Source organism: Nerophis lumbriciformis, linkage group LG31 (assembly GCF_033978685.3).
Source record: "Nerophis lumbriciformis linkage group LG31, RoL_Nlum_v2.1, whole genome shotgun sequence".
Lineage (NCBI taxonomy): Eukaryota > Metazoa > Chordata > Actinopteri > Syngnathiformes > Syngnathidae > Nerophis > Nerophis lumbriciformis.
Window position 1 is genome coordinate 1813574 of NC_084578.2, and position 18927 is coordinate 1832500.

The following is an 18927-nucleotide window of genomic DNA, read 5'->3' on the forward strand; positions in this document are numbered from 1 at the left end:
TTTTGGCTCCCCAAAAACTTTAGTGTGACTTTTTTTTTTTAAACTGTCATTACTCAAATAATAAGGAATCAAAATCAATGTTATGAATTATTGACATATTTAAGGCTCCAACTATTCACATCAAATATTTCACTTTGAATTTTTAACACTTTTATGGCTGGGACCCTTTTGGATCCCTAAGAACTTTAGTGGGATTTTTTTTTAAACTGTCATTGTTCAAAAATAATGAATGAAAATTCCTTTTTTTATTTAATGATTGACATATTAAAGGCTACAACTACTTAGCATCAAATATTCCACTTTGAATTTTTAGCACTTTTATGAGTGGGACTCTTTTGGCTCCCCAAGAACTTTAGTGGGATTTTTTTTTTGTTTTAACTGTCATTACTCAAATAATAAGGAATCAAAATCAATGTTATGAATTATTGACATATTTAAGGCTCCAACTATTCACGTCAAATATTTCACTTTGAATTTTTAACACTTTTATGACTGGGACCCTTTTGGATCCCTAAGAACTTTAGTGGGATTTTTTTTTAAACTGTCATTGTTCAAAAATAATGAATCAAAATTCCTTTTTTTATTTAATTATTGACATATTTAAGGCTACAACTACTTAGCATCAAATATTACACTTTGAATTTTTAGCACTTTTATGAGTGGGACTCTTTTGGCTCCCCAAGAACTTTAGTGGGATTTTTTTTTTTTTTAACTGTCATTACTCAAATAATAAGGAATCAAAATCAATGTTATGAATTATTGACATATTTAAGGCTCCAACTATTCACATCAAATATTTCACTTTGAATTTTTAACACTTTTCTGACTGGGACCCTTTTGGATCCCCAAGAACTTTAGTGGGATTTTTTTTCTTTTTTAACTGTCATTACTCAAATAATAAGGAATCAAAATCAATGTTATGAATTATTGACATATTTAAGGCTCCAACTATTCACATCAAATATTTCACTTTGAATTTTTAACACTTTTATGACTGGGACCCTTTTGGATCCCTAAGAACTTTAGTGGGATTTTTTTTTTAACTGTCATTGTTCAAAAATAATGAATCAAAATTCCTTTTTTTATTTAATTATTGACATATTTAAGGCTACAACTACTTAGCATCAAATATTCCACTTTGAATTTTTAGCACTTTTATGAGTGGGACTCTTTTGGCTCCCCAAAAACTTTAGTGTGACTTTTTTTTTTTTAAACTGTCATTACTCAAATAATAAGGAATCAAAATCAATAGTGTTAAGAATGATTGACTTATTTAAGGCTTCATTTGCTTCTCATCAAATATTACACTTTGAAAATATTTCAGGGGTAAATATTGCATATTTTGTGTGCTTGCCATTAAAAAAAACCTGGGTTTTCTTGAACAGAAATAATGCTTCATATCGACAGATAGATCTCAAATTGATTAACAGACTGTTCAAACTGCGTGTAATGCTACAGTGGCCAAAAATATTAAATAGACTTTAATGCTGTTTTTTAATCAGTACTTGGGTCTACTACGTTACTGAGTTTTAATGTGGGTCATTAAAGTGTGGTGTAAAGATTGAGAAACACTGTATGATGATGTAATAAGAACATTACAGGTAAAAGCCAGTAAATTAGAATATTTTGAAAAACTTGATTTATTTCAGTAATTGCATTCAAAAGGTGTAACTTGTACATTATATTTATTCATTGCACACAGACTGATGCATTCAAATGTTTATTTCATTTAATTTTGATGATTTGAAGTGGCAACAAATGAAAATCCAAAATTCCGTGTGTCACAAAATTAGAATATTACTTAAGGCTAATACAAAAAAGGGATTTTTAGAAATGTTGGCCAACTGAAAAGTATGAAAATGAAAAATATGAGCATGTACAATACTCAATACTTGGTTGGAGCTCCTTTTGCCTCAATTACTGCGTTAATGCGGCGTGGCATGGAGTCGATGAGTTTCTGGCACTGCTCAGGTGTTATGAGAGCCCAGGTTGCTCTGATAGTGGCCTTCAACTCTTCTGCGTTTTTGGGTCTGGCATTCTGCATCTTCCTTTTCACAATACCCCACAGATTTTCTATGGGGCTAAGGTCAGGGGAGTTGGCGGGCCAATTTAGAACAGAAATACCATGGTCCGTAAACCAGGCACGGGTAGATTTTGCGCTGTGTGCAGGCGCCAAGTCCTGTTGGAACTTGAAATCTCCATCTCCATAGAGCAGGTCAGCAGCAGGAAGCATGAAGTGCTCTAAAACTTGCTGGTAGACGGCTGCGTTGACCCTGGATCTCAGGAAACAGAGTGGACCGACACCAGCAGATGACATGGCACCCCAAACCATCACCCAACCATGCAAATTTTGCATTTCCTTTGGAAATCGAGGTCCCAGAGTCTGGAGGAAGACAGGAGAGGCACAGGATCCACGTTGCCTGAAGTCTAGTGTAAAGTTTCCACCATCAGTGATGGTTTGGGGTGCCATGTCATCTGCTGGTGTCGGTCCACTCTGTTTCCTGAGATCCAGGGTCAACGCAGCCGTCTACCAGCAAGTTTTAGAGCACTTCATGCTTCCTGCTGCTGACCTGCTCTATGGAGATGGAGATTTCAAGTTCCAACAGGACTTGGCGCCTGCACACAGCGCAAAATCTACCCGTGCCTGGTTTACGGACCATGGTATTTCTGTTCTAAATTGGCCCGCCAACTCCCCTGACCTTAGCCCCATAGAAAATCTGTGGGGTATTGTGAAAAGGAAGATGCAGAATGCCAGAGCCAAAAACGCAGAAGAGTTGAAGGCCACTATCAGAGCAACCTGGGCTCTCATAACACCTGAGCAGTGCCAGAAACTCATCGACTCCATGCCACGCCGCATTAACGCAGTAATTGAAGCAAAAGGAGCTCCAACCAAGTATTGAGTATTGTACATGCTCATATTTTTCATTTTCATACTTTTCAGTTGGCCAACATTTCTAAAAATCCCTTTTTTGTATTAGCCTTAAGTAATATTCTAATTTTGTGACACACGGAATTTTGGATTTTCATTTGTTGCCACTTCAAATCATCAAAATTAAATGAAATAAACATTTGAATGCATCAGTCTGTGTGCAATGAATAAATATAATGTACAAGTTACACCTTTTGAATGCAATTACTGAAATAAATCAAGTTTTTCAAAATATTCTAATTTACTGGCTTTTACCTGTATATACGGGAAAAATGCAATTGTGGGAATGAAAGACAAAAAAATATGATGGCAATTATATGAATTTAAAACATCCAACAAAAAAATCTTATTATGAGGAACATATCCTAATTTTATGAAAATAATAGCTGTACTGTTAGAAAAAATTCTTATGACAAATATTTTTTAATTATAAGGAATAAAATCCTCGTTTCCTGAGAATCAAGTTCTCATATTTGATGACAACTCTAATAGGAAAAATGGCCTATTTTAGAAAGCACTTCCTGTAGAAGAGTGTGCAAGTTGCTAGGTAGAAAAAGGGTTGTCATGGTTACAGTTTGCTGTCGGCGACCACGTTGCCGTCCTTGTCTTTGAGGCGCGTCCGCCCTGTGGGGTAGCGCGTCTCCTGGCTTCCGTCGGCGTAGACGGTCTTGACGGTGCCGTCAGGGTACTCCCTCCTCTTGTAGTCCGCCGTGTGGACCTCCTTCTGGCCCGTGTTGAAATAGATCTCCTTGGTGCCGTCCCTGAGGGGGGGCGGGACAATGTGATTGACGGACGTGAGACGGCGGGCCGGCGTGCGTACGTACGGTTTCAAGCGCATGACCGTGCCGTCCGTCAGCACGCTCTCCTCGCTGCCGTCGGGGAAGAGGTTCTTCACCGTCTGGTTGGCGAAGGTGATTTCCTTGCGGCCGTCCGGGAAGTGCGTCTCTGGGGGAGGGAGAAGAGGACAAAATGGGCGCTGCTTCCGTGCTCTCCGGGGGGTGATGTGAGGTGTGTCACCTGTCTGCCTGTTGGGGAAGTGCAGCACCTCCGTGCCGTCCGGGTAGGTGATGTGCGTGGTCTGGGTGTCGGCGTAGTAGTACATCTGACACGCGGCACAACATGGCGTCAAAGCACGGCTCCCAGCGGCCAACGGGCGGTCGGACTCACCACTCTCTGGTCGGCCGTCACCTCCTTGGTGTCGCCGTTGAAGAAGGCCACCTTGACCGTCACGCCGTCCGAGGAAATCTCCTTCCTGGTCCCGTTAGGGAAAAGGATGACGCGATCGCCGCTGGCCAGGACTTTTTCCACCTGCAAGGACCACCTTTCACTTCACAAGCCACAGTCATTTGGTTTTTCTTTGCACTACTTGCAACCGCCAGCAGAGGGTGCTGTCAATTCACACCCATCCATACGTTTTATTAATAAAACTGCTTGTCCCACTCTTTGAAAAAGAAAAAGTTAAAAGTTTTGTCATGTGAAAAAAAGTTAAAAGTTATGTAAGTGGGGAAAAATGTAGGTTAAGTGAAAGTTATGTTGAGTGAAAAAAAGTGTAAAAGTATGTTAAGTAGAAAGAAAGCAAAAAAGTTTGTCAAGTGAAAAAAGTAAAAAGTTATGTTAAATGAAAAAAAGTTTAAAATTATGCTAAGTAGAAAGAAGGTGAAAAAATATGTCAAGTGAAAAAAGTAAAAGGTTTTGTCAAATTGAAAAAAAAGTTTAAAATTTTGTTAGTTAAAAAATGGCAAAGTTATTTAAGTGGAAAAAATGTAGGTCAAATGAAAAAGGTTTGTTAAGAGAAAAAAAAGTTTAAAATGATGTTAAGTAGAAAGAAGTGAAAAGATACATCAAGTGAAAAAAAAAAAGTTGTCAAATTAAAAAAAAAAGTTAAAAGTTTTGTTACGAGAAAAAAGTTTCAAATGATGTTAAGTAGAAAGAAAAAGAAAAAAGTAAAACGTTTTGTCAAATTGAAAAAAAAGTTTAAAATTTTGTTATTTAAAAAATGGCAAAGTTATCTCAGTGGAAAAAATATAGGTCAAATGAAAAAGTTTTGTTAAGAGAAAAAAAGTTTAAAATGATGTTAGGTAGAAAGAAGTGAAAAGATACATCAAGTGAAAAAAAAAAAGTTGTCAAATTTTAAAAAAAAGTTAAAAGTTTTGTTACGAGAAAAAAGTTTCAAATGATGTTAAGTAGAAAGAAAGTGAAAAAAGTAAAAGTTTTTGTCAAATTGAAAAAAAAGTTTAAAATTTTGTTATTTAAAAAATGGCAAAGTTATATCTCAGTGGAAAAAACAGGTCAAATGAAAAAGTTTTGTTAAGAGAAAAAAAGTTTAAAATGATGTTAAGTAGAAAGAAGTGAAAAGATACATCAAGTGAAAAAAAAAAAGTTGTCAAATTAAAAAAAAAAAGTTAAGTGTTGTTACGAGAAAAAAGTTTCAAATTATGTTAAGTAGAAAGAAAAAGAAAAAAGTAAAAGGTTTTGTCAAATTGAAAAAAAAGTTTAAAATTTTGTTATTTAAAAAATGGCAAAGTTATCTCGGTGGAAAAACAGGTCAAATGAAAAAGTTTTGTTAAGAGAAAAAGCTTAAAATGATGTTAAGTACAAAAAAGTGAAAAGATACATCAAGTGAAAAAAAAATAAAAGTTGTCAAATTAAAAAAAAAAGTTAAAAGTTTTGTTACGAGAAAAAAGTTTCAAATTATGTTAAGTAGAAAGAAAGTGAAAAACGTAAAAGGTTTTGTCAAATTGAAAAAAAAGTTTAAAGTTTTGTTAAGTTGAAAAAGTTCAAAGTTATTTCGGTGGGAAAAAAAATAGGGCAAATGAAAAAAAGTTAAAAGTTATGTTAAGAGACAAAAAGTTTAAAATTATGTTAAGTAGAAAGAAAGTGAAAAAAGTAAAACGTTTTGTCAAATAGAAAAAAAAGTTAAAAGTTTTATTAAGTGAAAAAAGTTAAAGGTTATTTCAGAGGAAAAAATGTAGGTCAAGTGAAAAAAAAAGTTACAATTATGTTGAGTGAAAAAAGTTTACAATTATGTTAAGTAGAAAGAAAGCGAAAAAATATGTCAAGTGAAAAAAGTTAAAAGTTATGTTAAATGAAAAAAAGTTTAAAATTATGTTAAGTAGAAAGAAGGTGAAATAATATGTCAAGTGAAAAAAGTAAAAGGTTTTGTCAAATTGAAAAAAAAGTTTAGTTTTTTTAAGTTAAAAAAGTTCAAAGTTATTTCAGTGGAAAAAACGTAGGTCAAATGAAAAAAAGTAAAAAGTTATGTTAAGAGAAAAAAAGTTTTGAAAAATTATGTTAAGTAGAAAGAAGTGAAAAGATATGTCAAGTGAAAATTAAATTAATTCAAATTAAAAAAAAAGTTAAAACTTTTGTTAGGTGAAAAAAACTTTAAAATTATGTTAAGTAGAAAGAAAGTGAAAAAAGCAAAACGTTTTGTCAATTTGAAAAAAAAATTCAAAGTTTTATTAAGTGAAAAAAGTTCAAGGTTATTTCAGAGGAAAAAATGTAGGTCAAGTGGGAAAAAAGTTACAATTATGTTAAGTGAATAAGTTTACAATTATGTTAAGTAGAAAGAAAGCGAAAAAGTATGTCAAGTGAAAAAAGTAAAAGGTTTTGTCAAATTGAAAAAAAAGTTTAAAATTTTGTTATTTAAAAAATGGCAAAGTTATCTCATTGGAAAAAACATAGGTCAAATGAAAACGTTTTGTTAAGAGAAAAAAAGTTTAAAATTATGTTAAGTACAAAGAAGTGAAAAGATACATCAAGTGAAAAAAAAAAAAAAGTTGTCAAATTAAAAAAAAAAGTTAAAAGTTTTGTTACGAGAAAAGTTTCAAATTATGTTAAGTAGAAAGAAAGTGAAAAAAGTAAAACGTTTTGTCAAATTGAAAAAAAGTTTTAAATGTTATTTAAAAAATGGCAAAGTTATCTCAGTGGAAAAAACAGGTCAAATGAAAAAGTTTTGTTAAGAGAAAAAAAGTTTAAAATGATGTTACCGTAAGTACAAAAAAGTGAAAAAATACATCAAGTGAAAAAAAAAAAAGTTGTCAAATTAAAAAAAAAAGTTAAAAGTTTTGTTACGAGAAAAAAGTTTCAAATTATGTTAAGTAGAAAGAAAGTGAAAAAGTAAAAGGTTTTGTCAAATTGAAAAAAAAGTTTAAAATTTTGTTATTTAAAAAATGGCAAAGTTATCTCAGTGGAAAAACAGGTCAAATGAAAAAGTTTTGTTAAGAGAAAAAAAGTTTAAAATGATGTTAAGTAGAAAGAAGTGAAAAGATACATCAAGTGAAAAAAAAAAAGTTGTCAAATTAAAAAAAAAAGTTAAAAGTGTTACGAGAAAAATGTTTCAAATTATGTTAAGTAGAAAGAAAAAGAAAAAAGTAAAAGGTTTTGTCAAATTGAAAAAAAAGTTTAAAATGTTGTTATTTAAAAAATGGCAAAGTTATCTCAGTGGAAAAAACAGGTCAAATGAAAAAGTTTTGTTAAGAGAAAAAAAGTTTAAAATGATGTTAAGTAGAAAGAAGTGAAAAGATACATCAAGTGAAAAAAAAAAAGTTGTCAAATTAAAAAAAAAAGTTAAAAGTGTTACGAGAAAAAAGTTTCAAATTATGTTAAGTAGAAAGAAAGTGAAAAAGTAAAAGGTTTTGTCAAATTGAAAAAAAAGTTTAAAATTTTGTTATTTAAAAAATGGCAAAGTTATCTCAGTGGAAAAACAGGTCAAAAGAAAAAGTTTTGTTAAGAGAAAAAAAGTTTAAAATGATGTTACCGTAAGTACAAAAAAGTGAAAAGATACATCAAGTGGAAAAAAAAAAAAAGTTGTCAAATTAAAAAAAAAAGTTAAAAGTTTTGTTACGAGAAAAAAGTTTCAAATTATGTTAAGTAGAAAGAAAGTGAAAAAAGTAAAAGTTTTTGTCAAATTGAAAAAAAAAGTTTAAAGTTTTGTTAAGTTGAAAAAGTTCAAAGTTATTTCAGTGGAAAAAAAGTAGGGCAAATGAAAAAAAGTTAAAAGTTATGTTAAGAGACAAAAAGTTTAAAATTATGTTAAGTAGAAAGAAAGTGAAAAAAGTAAAACGTTTTGTCAAATAGAAAAATAAGTGAAAAAAGTTCAAGGTTATTTCAGAGGAAAAATGTAGGTCAAGTGAAAAAAAAAATTATTACAATTATGTTGAGTGAAAAAAGTTTAAAAGTATGTTAAGTAGAAAGAAGGTGAAATAATGTCAAGCGAAAAAAGTAAAAGGTTTTTGTCAAATTGAAAAAAAAGTTTAAAGTTTTGTTAAGTTGAAAAAGTGCAAAGTTATTTCAGTGAAAAAAAGTAGGGCAAATGACAAAAAGTTAAAAGTTATGTTAAGAGACAAAAAGTTTAAAATTATGTTAAGTAGAAAGAAAGTGAAAAAAGTACAACGTTTCGTCAAATAGGAAAAAAAAGTGAAAAAAGTTAAAGGTTATTTCAGAGGAAAAATGTAGGTCAAGTGAAAAAAAAAATTATTACAATTATGTTGAGTGAAAAAAGTTTAAGTATGTTAAGTAGAAAGAAGGTGAAATAATATGTCAAGTGAAAAAAGTAAAAGGTTTTTGTCAAATTGAAAAAAAAGTTTAAAGTTTAGTTAAGTTAAAAAAGTTCAAAGTTATTTCAGTGGAAAAAATGTAGATCAAATGAAAAAAATGATGTTAAGTAGAAAGAAGTGAAAAGATACATCAAGTGAAAAAAGTAAAAAGTTGTCAAATTTAAAAAAAAATGTTAAAAGTTTTGTTAGGTGAAAAACAGTTTGAAATTATGTTATGTAGAAAGAAAGTGAAAAAAGCAAAACGTTTTGTCAATTTGAAAAAAAAGTTCAAAGTTTTATTAAGTGAAAAAAGTTCAAGGTTATTTCAGAGGAAAAAATGTAGGTCAAGTGGGAAAAAAAGTTACAATTATGTTAAGTGAATAAAGTTTACAATTATGTTAAGTAGAAAGAAAGCGAAAAAGTATGTCAAGTGAAAAAAGTAAAAAGTTATGTTAAATGAAAAAAAGTTTAAAAGTATGTTAAGTAGAAAGAAGATGAAATAATATGTCAAGTGAAACAAGTACAAGGTTTTTGTCAAATTGAAAAAAAAGTTAAAAGTTTTGTTAAGTTAAAAAATGTCAAAGTTATTTCAGTGGAAAAAATGTAGGTCAAATGAAAAAAAGTAAAAAGTTAAGTTAAGGGAAAAAAAGTTTATAGTAGAAAGAAGTGAAAAGATATGTCAAGTGAAAAAAAGTAAAAAGTTGTCAAATTAAAAAAAAAGTTAAAAGTTTTGTTAGGTGAAAAAAAGTTTACAATGATGTTAAGTAGAAAGAAGGTGAAATAATATGTCAAGTGAAAAAAGTAAAAGGTTTTGTCCAATTGAAAAAGAAGTTAAAAGTTTTGTTAAGTTAAAAAAGTTCAAATTTTATTTAGTGGAAAAAAATATGTCAAATGAAAAAAAGTTAAAAGTTTTGTTAGGTGAATTTTTTTTTTAAATGATGTTAAGTAGAAAGAAAGTGAAAAAAGTAAAACGTTTTGTCAAATAGAAAAAAAAAAGTTCAAAGTTTTATTAAGTGAAAAAAGTTCAAGGTTATTTCAGAGGAAAATATGTAGGTCAAGTGGAAAAAAAAGTTACAATTATGTTAAGTGAAAAATGTTAAGTATAAGTTATGTTAAGTAGAAAGAAAGTAAAAATATTTGCTTTTGTTTGAATACATTTGCAAAATTTAAGAAAAAACCTTATCACATTGTCATTACGGGGTGTTGTGTGTAGAATTTTGAGGAATTTATTTTGGAATAAAGCTGTAACATAAAATGTGAAAAAAGTGAAGGATGCACTGTAAATGAATGCTTTTTATTAATAGTTTTTACTTATGTTTCAGCACAGAGATTCTAGCATTATAAAGCGTGTTATAAATCAAATTCCCATTTATAATTCAATTATTGCTACCATCATACATTTTCTTTAGAATATATTTGTTATGCTTTCAGCCATAATGAATACTTGAATATTTGCAATGTTTTAGTTGAAATTAATATATTTTCTAAATATTTATCTTTGATATTTACTGCCATATTTTATACATGTGTATTTATTTAGATTAAATATTTGCTGCTAGAATAAATATGTACACGATTTTAGTTTAAGTTATGTGAAATATATATATATATATATATCATACTTGCCAACCTTGAGAACTCCGATTTCGGGAGGTGGGGGGGCATGGTCGGGGGCGTGGTTAAGAGGGGAGGAGTATATTTACAGCTAGAATTCACCAAGTCAAGTATTTCATATATATATATATATATATATATATATATATATATATATATATATATACCGGTATACGGTATATATATATATATATATATATATATTATAGCAGTTGTGCACTGCACTCTCTAAAAGCCCTAGATGTTATTGTCACATATGCATGTGCAGTAGATGGCAGTATTGTCCTGTTTAAGAGTGTCACAACATTGCTGTTTACTGTAGACGAACTGCTTTACGGCAGACGAAAACGTGACTGCTGTTGTTGTGTGTTGTTACCGCGCTGGGAGGACATTAATGAAACTGCCTAACAATAAACACACATAAGAAACCAAGAACTTGCTCGATCATTCTACAGTTATAACATGATTGGGCAGGCACGCTGTTTATATTGTGGGAAAGCGGACGTGAAAACAGGCTGGCCGCTGTCGACACGTCACTCAGGTCCGCATGGAGCTGGAGGGGGCGTGGCCTCAAGCTCCGCCTGAATTTCGGGAGAAAATTTGTCCCGGGAGGTTTTCGGGAGAGGCGCTGAATTTCGGGAGTCTATATATATATATACACACACACAGACACTTAAATTTTGATCCAATAAAAAAGCTCTTCAAGTGATGAGTCTATTAAGGAAGAAAGACATATTTGGACAGAATATTTGGATGTAGAGTAAGAAGCAAGCGTGGAAGTTTGCTCACTTTGCCATCAAGGTGTGTGACCACGTCCTGAGCACACTCTTCTTCTTCTTCTTCTTCTTCTTCACTCGGCGTCACGTCTCTCTGCTGTGTGACAATGAAGACACGTACCGACGTTATGGAAGGACTGGCGCACATTTTTGCACGAGGGAGGCGAAGAGTGACACCTCTTACCGGAGAGCAGCTCTGTGAAAGTTCCGGATCGTACTTTTTGTTGGATGGGGATGAAGATGACAATGAAGATGATGAAGAAGAGGAAGAAGACGGCGACGATGTTGAAGGTGACGGCGACTCGGCAGCTGCTCTTAAACTGCTCTTCACCGCTGAACACAAACACCACCACAATACATCTTTACTGCAGTAATACATACTGTACATGTATACTATACTTGTATACATATACTACTATATATGTATGTATGTTAGTGTATATATATGTATACACACACACACACACACACACACACACATACATGCATATAAACATACATACATACATAAACACATATATACAGTACATACATATATATACGCACATACATACATATACACACATACACAAACACATTTCTACAGTACATACGAACATATAAACACATACATACATACATATATATATATATATATATATATATATATATATATATATATATATATATATGTACACATACATACATTCATATATATATATATATATATATATATATATATATATGTCTTAATAAGGTTATCCAAAAAATAGTGCTCGATACCGTAGTAGAGCGCAATATATGTATGTGTGGGGAAAAAAATCACAAGACTATTTCATCTCTACAGGCCTGTTTCATGAGGGGGGGTACCCTCAATCATCAGGAGATTTTAATGGGAGCATTCGCATACCATGGTTTATATAGGGCACAGAGTGGGTGGGTACAGGCTGGCGTAGGGGCGTGGTGATTGGCTCATGTGTTACCTAGGAGGTGTTTCCGTCTATGGCGGCATGCTGTTACAATTTCGCTGCGCTTGTTGAGGGATGACAGGTCTGGACGGTAAATAATAAACAGTTTCTCTTTCAAGCATAGGTTGCATCTTTTATTACCACTATTGTAAGGTGTGCTGGATGCAAGAATTTGCCATGTTATTGAATATTCAACATTATTGTCTTTGAGGTCCCAAATGTGTTTGCTGAGTTCTGTGGTATTTCGCAGGTTTTTGTTCCTGAAAGAAGCCTTGTGATTGTTCCATCTGGTTTTGAATTCTCCCTCGGTTAATCCTACATATGTGTCGGATGTGTTAATGTCCTTGCGTATTACCTTAGATTGGTAGACAACTGATGTTTGTAAGCACCCCCCGTTGAGAGGGCAATCAGGTTTCTTTCGACAGTTACAGCCTTTGTTGGTTTTGGAGTCGCTCTGTCTGGGGGCCGACGGCTCATTTGCAATTGTTTTGTTGTGGTTTGAGATAATTTGTCGTATATTGTTCATGCAGCTGTAGCTCAATTTAATGTTGTTCTTGTTGAATACTTTTCTTAGGGTGTTGTCTTTGGGAAAGTGTTTGTCAATCAGATTGAGGAATTTGTGTCCAATGTTAGTTGAGACGTTTTTGCTGTATGGGGGGTTGTACCAGATGATGTCGTTTCGTTTTCTGTTTATTATTTACCGTCCAGACCTGTCATCCCTCAACAAGCGCAGCGAAATTGTAACAGCATGCCGCCATAGACGGAAACACCTCCTAGGTAACACATGAGCCAATCACCACGCCCCTACGCCAGCCTGTACCCACCCACTCTGTGCCCTATATAAACCATGGTATGCGAATGCTCCCATTAAAATCTCCTGATGATTGAGGGTACCCCCCCTCATGAAACAGGCCTGTAGAGATGAAATAGTCTTGTGATTTTTTTCCCACACATACATATATATATATATATATATATATATATATATATATATATATACATACACACACATACATATACACACATACATATATAAATATAGGACGAAATAGTGCAACGGCAGAAAAAGATAGAAAAAGTCGTACTTTTGTTCAAGGGTGCAGTACGGTTGCTGTCCTTAGGGCTCCCTCTAGCGGCCGCTGCAGTACTGCGGTGTGGAGGACTGACGCTCCTTCTGGAGTCAAGAGGACTCTTTCTCAAAACAACAAATATATTTTCATTGTTTTGATCCATTATATCATCTTCTTTTTTTGTTTACACACAAACTGTTGGGTTTTTTTTTTCATCTTGAGTGTGAATATTTTCCAGAACATTCTTCTGCATTTGCAAACATTTCATTCATGAATTTAATATTCACTGAAAGAATCCAGTGTTTGCTTTAGCGCGTTATCCAAGCCGTCTATAGAGAGTATGGCCAACGAGGTTTCAGAGTTGGTAGCAAACATGGCGCCCTGTAGTGTCGTGAGGGGCTTTTGACCAATCATTTCAGAGATTTTCTGGCCACAACCAGCTTGTTTTTTTTACAAATGTAATTCAACAAAACAGCAAATATTTGAAAAAAGACAAAGCACAAGTTATGTCAAGTGAAATTTTCTTAAAGGTTTGGTCAAATAATAAAAAGTTCAAATGTATGTCAAGTAGAAAAGTAAAATGATGTCGAGTGAAAAGAATGATGTTGCATAAAAAAGTTTAAATGATGTTGAATGAAAACAACATTAATGTAAAGTAAAAAGTTAAATAATGTAAAGTGAACAAAATCAAGTAAAAAAAAATGTGAAGTTGTATCAAATGAAAAAAAGTGTATTGTAAAAAAGATATAAAGGTTTGTCAAGTAAAAAAATGATGTCTAGTGAAAATAGTTATGTGAAGTAAAACATTTAAATTATGTCAAGCAAAAAATTGTCAAATGAAAATAAATTGTGTTAAGTAAAAAAATATAATAATTTCAAGTGAAAAAAAATTAAGTCAAGAAAAAAAAGGTACAAGTTATGTAAAGTGAAAAACGGCAAAGTTATGTCAAATTAAAAATAATTAGGTCAAGTAAAAAAAAAAGTTAAAAGTTGTGTAAAGTGAAGAAAAGTTATGTCAAGTGAATTAAAGCTACGTCACGTAAAAAAAAAGTTTTATCGCGTAAAGTTATGTCAAACGTAAAAAAAAATATATATATATATGTATATATTATATACGTGTATGTATATATATATATATATATATATATATATATATATATATATATATATATATATATACACAGGTAAAAGCCAGTAAATTAGAATATTTTGAAAAACTTGATTTATTTCAGTAATTGCATTCAAAAGGTGTAACTTGTACATTATATTTATTCATTGCACACAGACTGATGCATTCAAATGTTTATTTCATTTCATTTTGATGATTTGAAGTGGCAACCAATGAAAATCCAAAATTCCGTGTGTCACAAAATTAGAATATTACTTAAGGCTAATACAAAAAAGGGATTTTTAGAAATGTTGGCCAACTGAAAAGTATGAAAATGAAAAATATGAGCATGTACAATACTCAATACTTGGTTGGAGCTCCTTTTGCCTCAATTACTGCGTTAATGCGGCGTGGCATGGAGTCGATGAGTTTCTGGCACTGCTCAGGTGTTATGAGAGCCCAGGTTGCTCTGATAGTGGCCTTCAACTCTTCTGCGTTTTTGGGTCTGGCATTCTGCATCTTCCTTTTCACAATACCCCACAGATTTTCTATGGGGCTAAGGTCAGGGGAGTTGGCGGGCCAATTTAGAACAGAAATACCATGGTCCGTAAACCAGGCATGGGTAGATTTTGCGCTGTGTGCAGGCGCCAAGTCCTGTTGGAACTTGAAATCTCCATCTCCATAGAGCAGGTCAGCAGCAGGAAGCATGAAGTGCTCTAAAACTTGCTGGTAGACGGCTGCGTTGACCCTGGATCTCAGGAAACAGAGTGGGCCGACACCAGCAGATGACATGGCACCCCAAACCATCACCCAACCATGCAAATTTTGCATTTCCTTTGGAAATCGAGGTCCCAGAGTCTGGAGGAAGACAGGAGAGGCACAGGATCCACGTTGCCTGAAGTCTAGTGTAAAGTTTCCACCATCAGTGATGGTTTGGGGTGCCATGTCATCTGCTGGTGTCGGTCCACTCTGTTTCCTGAGATCCAGGGTCAACGCAGCCGTCTACCAGCAAGTTTTAGAGCACTTCATGCTTCCTGCTGCTGACCTGCTCTATGGAGATGGAGATTTCAAGTTCCAACAGGACTTGGCGCCTGCACACAGCGCAAAATCTACCCGTGCCTGGTTTACGGACCATGGTATTTCTGTTCTAAATTGGCCCGCCAACTCCCCTGACCTTAGCCCCATAGAAAATCTGTGGGGTATTGTGAAAAGGAAGATGCAGAATGCCAGACCCAAAAACGCAGAAGAGTTGAAGGCCACTATCAGAGCAACCTGGGCTCTCATAACACCTGAGCAGTGCCAGAAACTCATCGACTCCATGCCACGCTGCATTAACGCAGTAATTGAGGCAAAAGGAGCTCCAACCAAGTATTGAGTATTGTACATGCTCATATTTTTCATTTTCATACTTTTCAGTTGGCCAACATTTCTAAAAATCCCTTTTTTGTATTAGCCTTAAGTAATATTCTAATTTTGTGACACACGGAATTTTGGATTTTCATTTGTTGCCACTTCAAATCATCAAAATTAAATGAAATAAACATTTGAATGCATCAGTCTGTGTGCAATGAATAAATATAATGTACAAGTTACACCTTTTGAATGCAATTACTGAAATAAATCAAGTTTTTCAAAATATTCTAATTTACTGGCTTTTACCTGTATATATATATATATATATATCAAGTGAAAAAAAGTTAAAAGTTATAAAACGTGAAAAAAGTTATGTCAAGTAAAAAAGTTAAAAGTTGTGTCTAATGAAAAAAAAAGTGTATTGTAAAAAAAGTCAAACTTTGTCAAGTAAAAAAGTTGTCTAGTGTAAAAAGTTAAGTCATGTGAAGTAAAAAAAAAAGTTTAATTATGTCAAGTGGAAAAAATGATGTCGAGTAAAAACAAGTCAAAAGTTGTCTAACGTGAAAACAGTTATGTCGAGTAAAAACAACTTCAAAGTTATGTCAAGTGAAAAAAGTCAAAGTCAAATGAAAAGAAAAACACAAATAAAAGTCAAGTAAAATAAGTTCAAAGTTATGTCAAGTAAACAAGTTGTCAAGCAAATGAAAAGTTAAAAGTTGTGTAAAGTTAAGAAAAGTTATGTCAAGTGAATTAAAGTTATGTCAAGTAAAAAAAAGTTATGTCGAGAAAAAAAAGTTATGTCAAATGTAAAAAAAAGTTATGTCAAATGTAAAAAAAAGTTATGTCGAGTAAAAAAAAACCTTAATTATTTCAAGTGAAATTTTTAAAAAAGTTATCTAAAGTAAAAAAAAGTTATGTCAAGTAAAAAAAAGTTACAAGTTATGTCAAGTGAAACAACAGTTAAAAGAATAAAGTAAAAAGGCACAGTGCAACAATACAAAAAGTTAATATTCATAACTAATAACACAAAAATCTTTTTTCCACTGATGAAAAAGTGTGGTTGTTCTCCAGGGTGCGTCCACACTCACACACATGAAGACAACAGGACTTACGGCAAAGGTGACTCCTTTGATGGACGAAGGCACGGCGTCTTTAGTGCTCCTCTCTGCTCCTACATGCTTCTTCTTCAAGGCGCTGACACGGAGCTTCTCCAACACGCTCACCTGACCACACCACAGCAGGAGGTGAGAGCAACGTCCCGCCTCGGCAGCGTGCCTGGAGTGAAGCGCTCACCTGGTTCCTCAGAGCCAAGTTCTCCTGGCTGAGAAGGTCTATCTGCTGGCGAAGGCGACTGTGAGCAGACGACCAGCGGCTTTCCTTCTTCCTCTGCTCCTCCTGCAGGCCGCTCAGCTGCTCCTTCAGCTTCTGCAAGAGTCACACCCGCGCCATTCAATACATTCTCTTCCGATAGATTGGAAATTCTCCTGTAGGAACAAGTTTTGAATTATTAGTAGTCCTAACGCGCCATTGATCTGTATCGGACAATTTCCAAGAAAAAGTGATCGTTTAATGTTGATCACAATTTGGCTTTTGTGCGTTTATACACAGTGTGGAGCCGTTCACATAAGTTAATAATCATCATCTCATTGGTGCAAATAAAGTATATCTCATACAAGTATTATTATCACTGGAGGACAAGGGGATAGTGCTGGGCGATAGAACGATATCAATATATATCGCGATAGACTTGTAATCAATATCAATAAAAAATGTGTTCGATAAAAAGAACGATAACAATATCTATCGCGACAGACTTGTAATCAATATCAATAAAATGTGTTTGATAAAAAGAACAATATCAATATACCGTATTTTCCGCACTATTAGCCGCACCTAAAAACCACAAATGTACTCAAAAGCTGACAGTGCGCCTTATAACCCGGTGCGCTTTATATATGGATTAATATTAAGATTCATTTTCATAAAGTTTCGGTCTCGCAACTACGGTAAACAGCCGCCATCTTTTTTCCCCGTAGAAGAGGAAGTGCTTCTTCTTCTACGCAAGCAACTGCCAAGGTAAGCACCCGCCCCCATAGAAGAGGAAGCGCTTCTTCTTCTACTGTAAGCAACCACCCGCCCGCGTAGAAGAAGAAGAAGCAGCGCGCGGATATTACGTTTCATTTCTTTGGTGTGTTTACATCTGTAAAGACCACAAAATGGCTCCTACTAAGCGACAGGTTTCCGGTTCATGAAAAGACGCAATCTCTCCATCCGCACACGGACTACTATTTCACAGCAACTGCCTAAAGATTTTCAAGAAAAGCTGGCTACTTTCCATGCATATTGTAAAAACAAGATAGCTGAAAAAAAGATCCGGCCAGAGAACATTATCAACATGGACGAGGTTCCACTGACTTTTGATATTCCTGTGAACCGCACTGTGGATACAACGGGAGCACGTACGGTGAATATTCGCACCACAGGGAATGAGAAGTCATCCTTCACTGTGGTTCTAGCTTGCCATGCTAATGGCCAGAAACTTCCACCCATGGTGATATTCAAAAGGAAGACCTTGCCAAAAGAGACCTTTCCAGCCGGCGTCATCATAAAAGCTAACTCGAAGGGATGGATGGATGAAGAAAAGATGAGCGAGTGGTTAAGGGAAGTTTACGCGAAGAGGCCGGGTGGCTTTTTTCACGCAGCTCCGTCCATGTTGATATACGACTCCATGCGCGCCCACATCACGCTGGTTTTTAATATATTATTAAAGTTTGACTGACCTATCTGACTGTTTTTTTGACATTCCTTTAGCGCAGTTAGATGCGGCTTATAACACGGGGCGGCTTATAGGTGGACAAAGTTTTGAAATATGCCGTTCATTGAAGGCGCGGCTTATAACCCAGGGCGGCTTATGGTGCGGAAAATACGGTACTTGTATTCAATAAAAAATGTGTTTGATAAAAAGAACGATATCAAAATATATCGCGACAGATTTGTAATCAATATCAATAAAAAAATGCCTTCGATAAAAAGAACGATATCGATATATAAATCGCGATCGACTTGTAATCGACTTTTAACGAATGTACGGTGTCCTTGAGTGTCTAGAAAGGCGCCTAGAAATAAAATGTATTATTATTATTTATATTGATCAATATCAATAAAAAAGGCTGGATCATTCTTTTACTTCTCCGTCAGAAGAAAGTGTAAGTATGGAAGCCAAGTTGCTTTTAGAGATTTGACCATGAAAACACTTGCAGGTCAGTCACCAAAATGTTACCATAACATTTCCCAAGATTGTTTTTTTAACAGTAAATTACTGCAATTTCAAAAAAAAAATGTACGTTTAAATTCTGGTGAGTGAGCTGCCGGTTTTTTACCGTCAAATCTATGGCCATTTTTTTTGAACAGCGCATCACCCTCATGAAAAAGTGACCTGGATCTCCTCTCGCTCCTTCCTGCCTGGTGCGGCTCGCAGGGCGCTGGCGTGCGTCTCAAACACTTTGCGCTCCTTCTGCAGCCTCCTGACTTCTTCCTTCTTGTACTGCTCAAAGTCAGCCTGCTGCTCCGCCTTCTGCTGCTCCCACGCCTCG

At 34.0% G+C, this 18927-nt stretch overlaps 1 protein-coding gene across 2 annotated transcripts in view; it reads right to left on the bottom strand.

The window, feature by feature from the left end:
* Positions 1-3193: 3193 nt before the first annotated feature.
* Positions 3194-18927, bottom strand: part of cpap (centrosome assembly and centriole elongation protein) — a 62981-nt gene continuing 47247 nt past the window's right edge. For both annotated transcript variants that reach the window (XM_061926116.2, XM_061926115.2), the window contains exons 8-17: positions 18771-18927; positions 16628-16759; positions 16447-16557; positions 12889-12994; positions 11041-11189; positions 10870-10953; positions 4097-4237; positions 3947-4031; positions 3754-3874; positions 3194-3690 (exon numbers count right to left, since the gene is read on the bottom strand). The exon at positions 18771-18927 is cut by the window's right edge and continues 9 nt beyond it. In XM_061926116.2, coding sequence (XP_061782100.1) covers positions 3498-3690; positions 3754-3874; positions 3947-4031; positions 4097-4237; positions 10870-10953; positions 11041-11189; positions 12889-12994; positions 16447-16557; positions 16628-16759; positions 18771-18927 — 1279 coding nt within the window. In that variant the 3' untranslated portion in view covers positions 3194-3497. The remainder of the gene's footprint in view (positions 3691-3753; positions 3875-3946; positions 4032-4096; positions 4238-10869; positions 10954-11040; positions 11190-12888; positions 12995-16446; positions 16558-16627; positions 16760-18770) is intronic.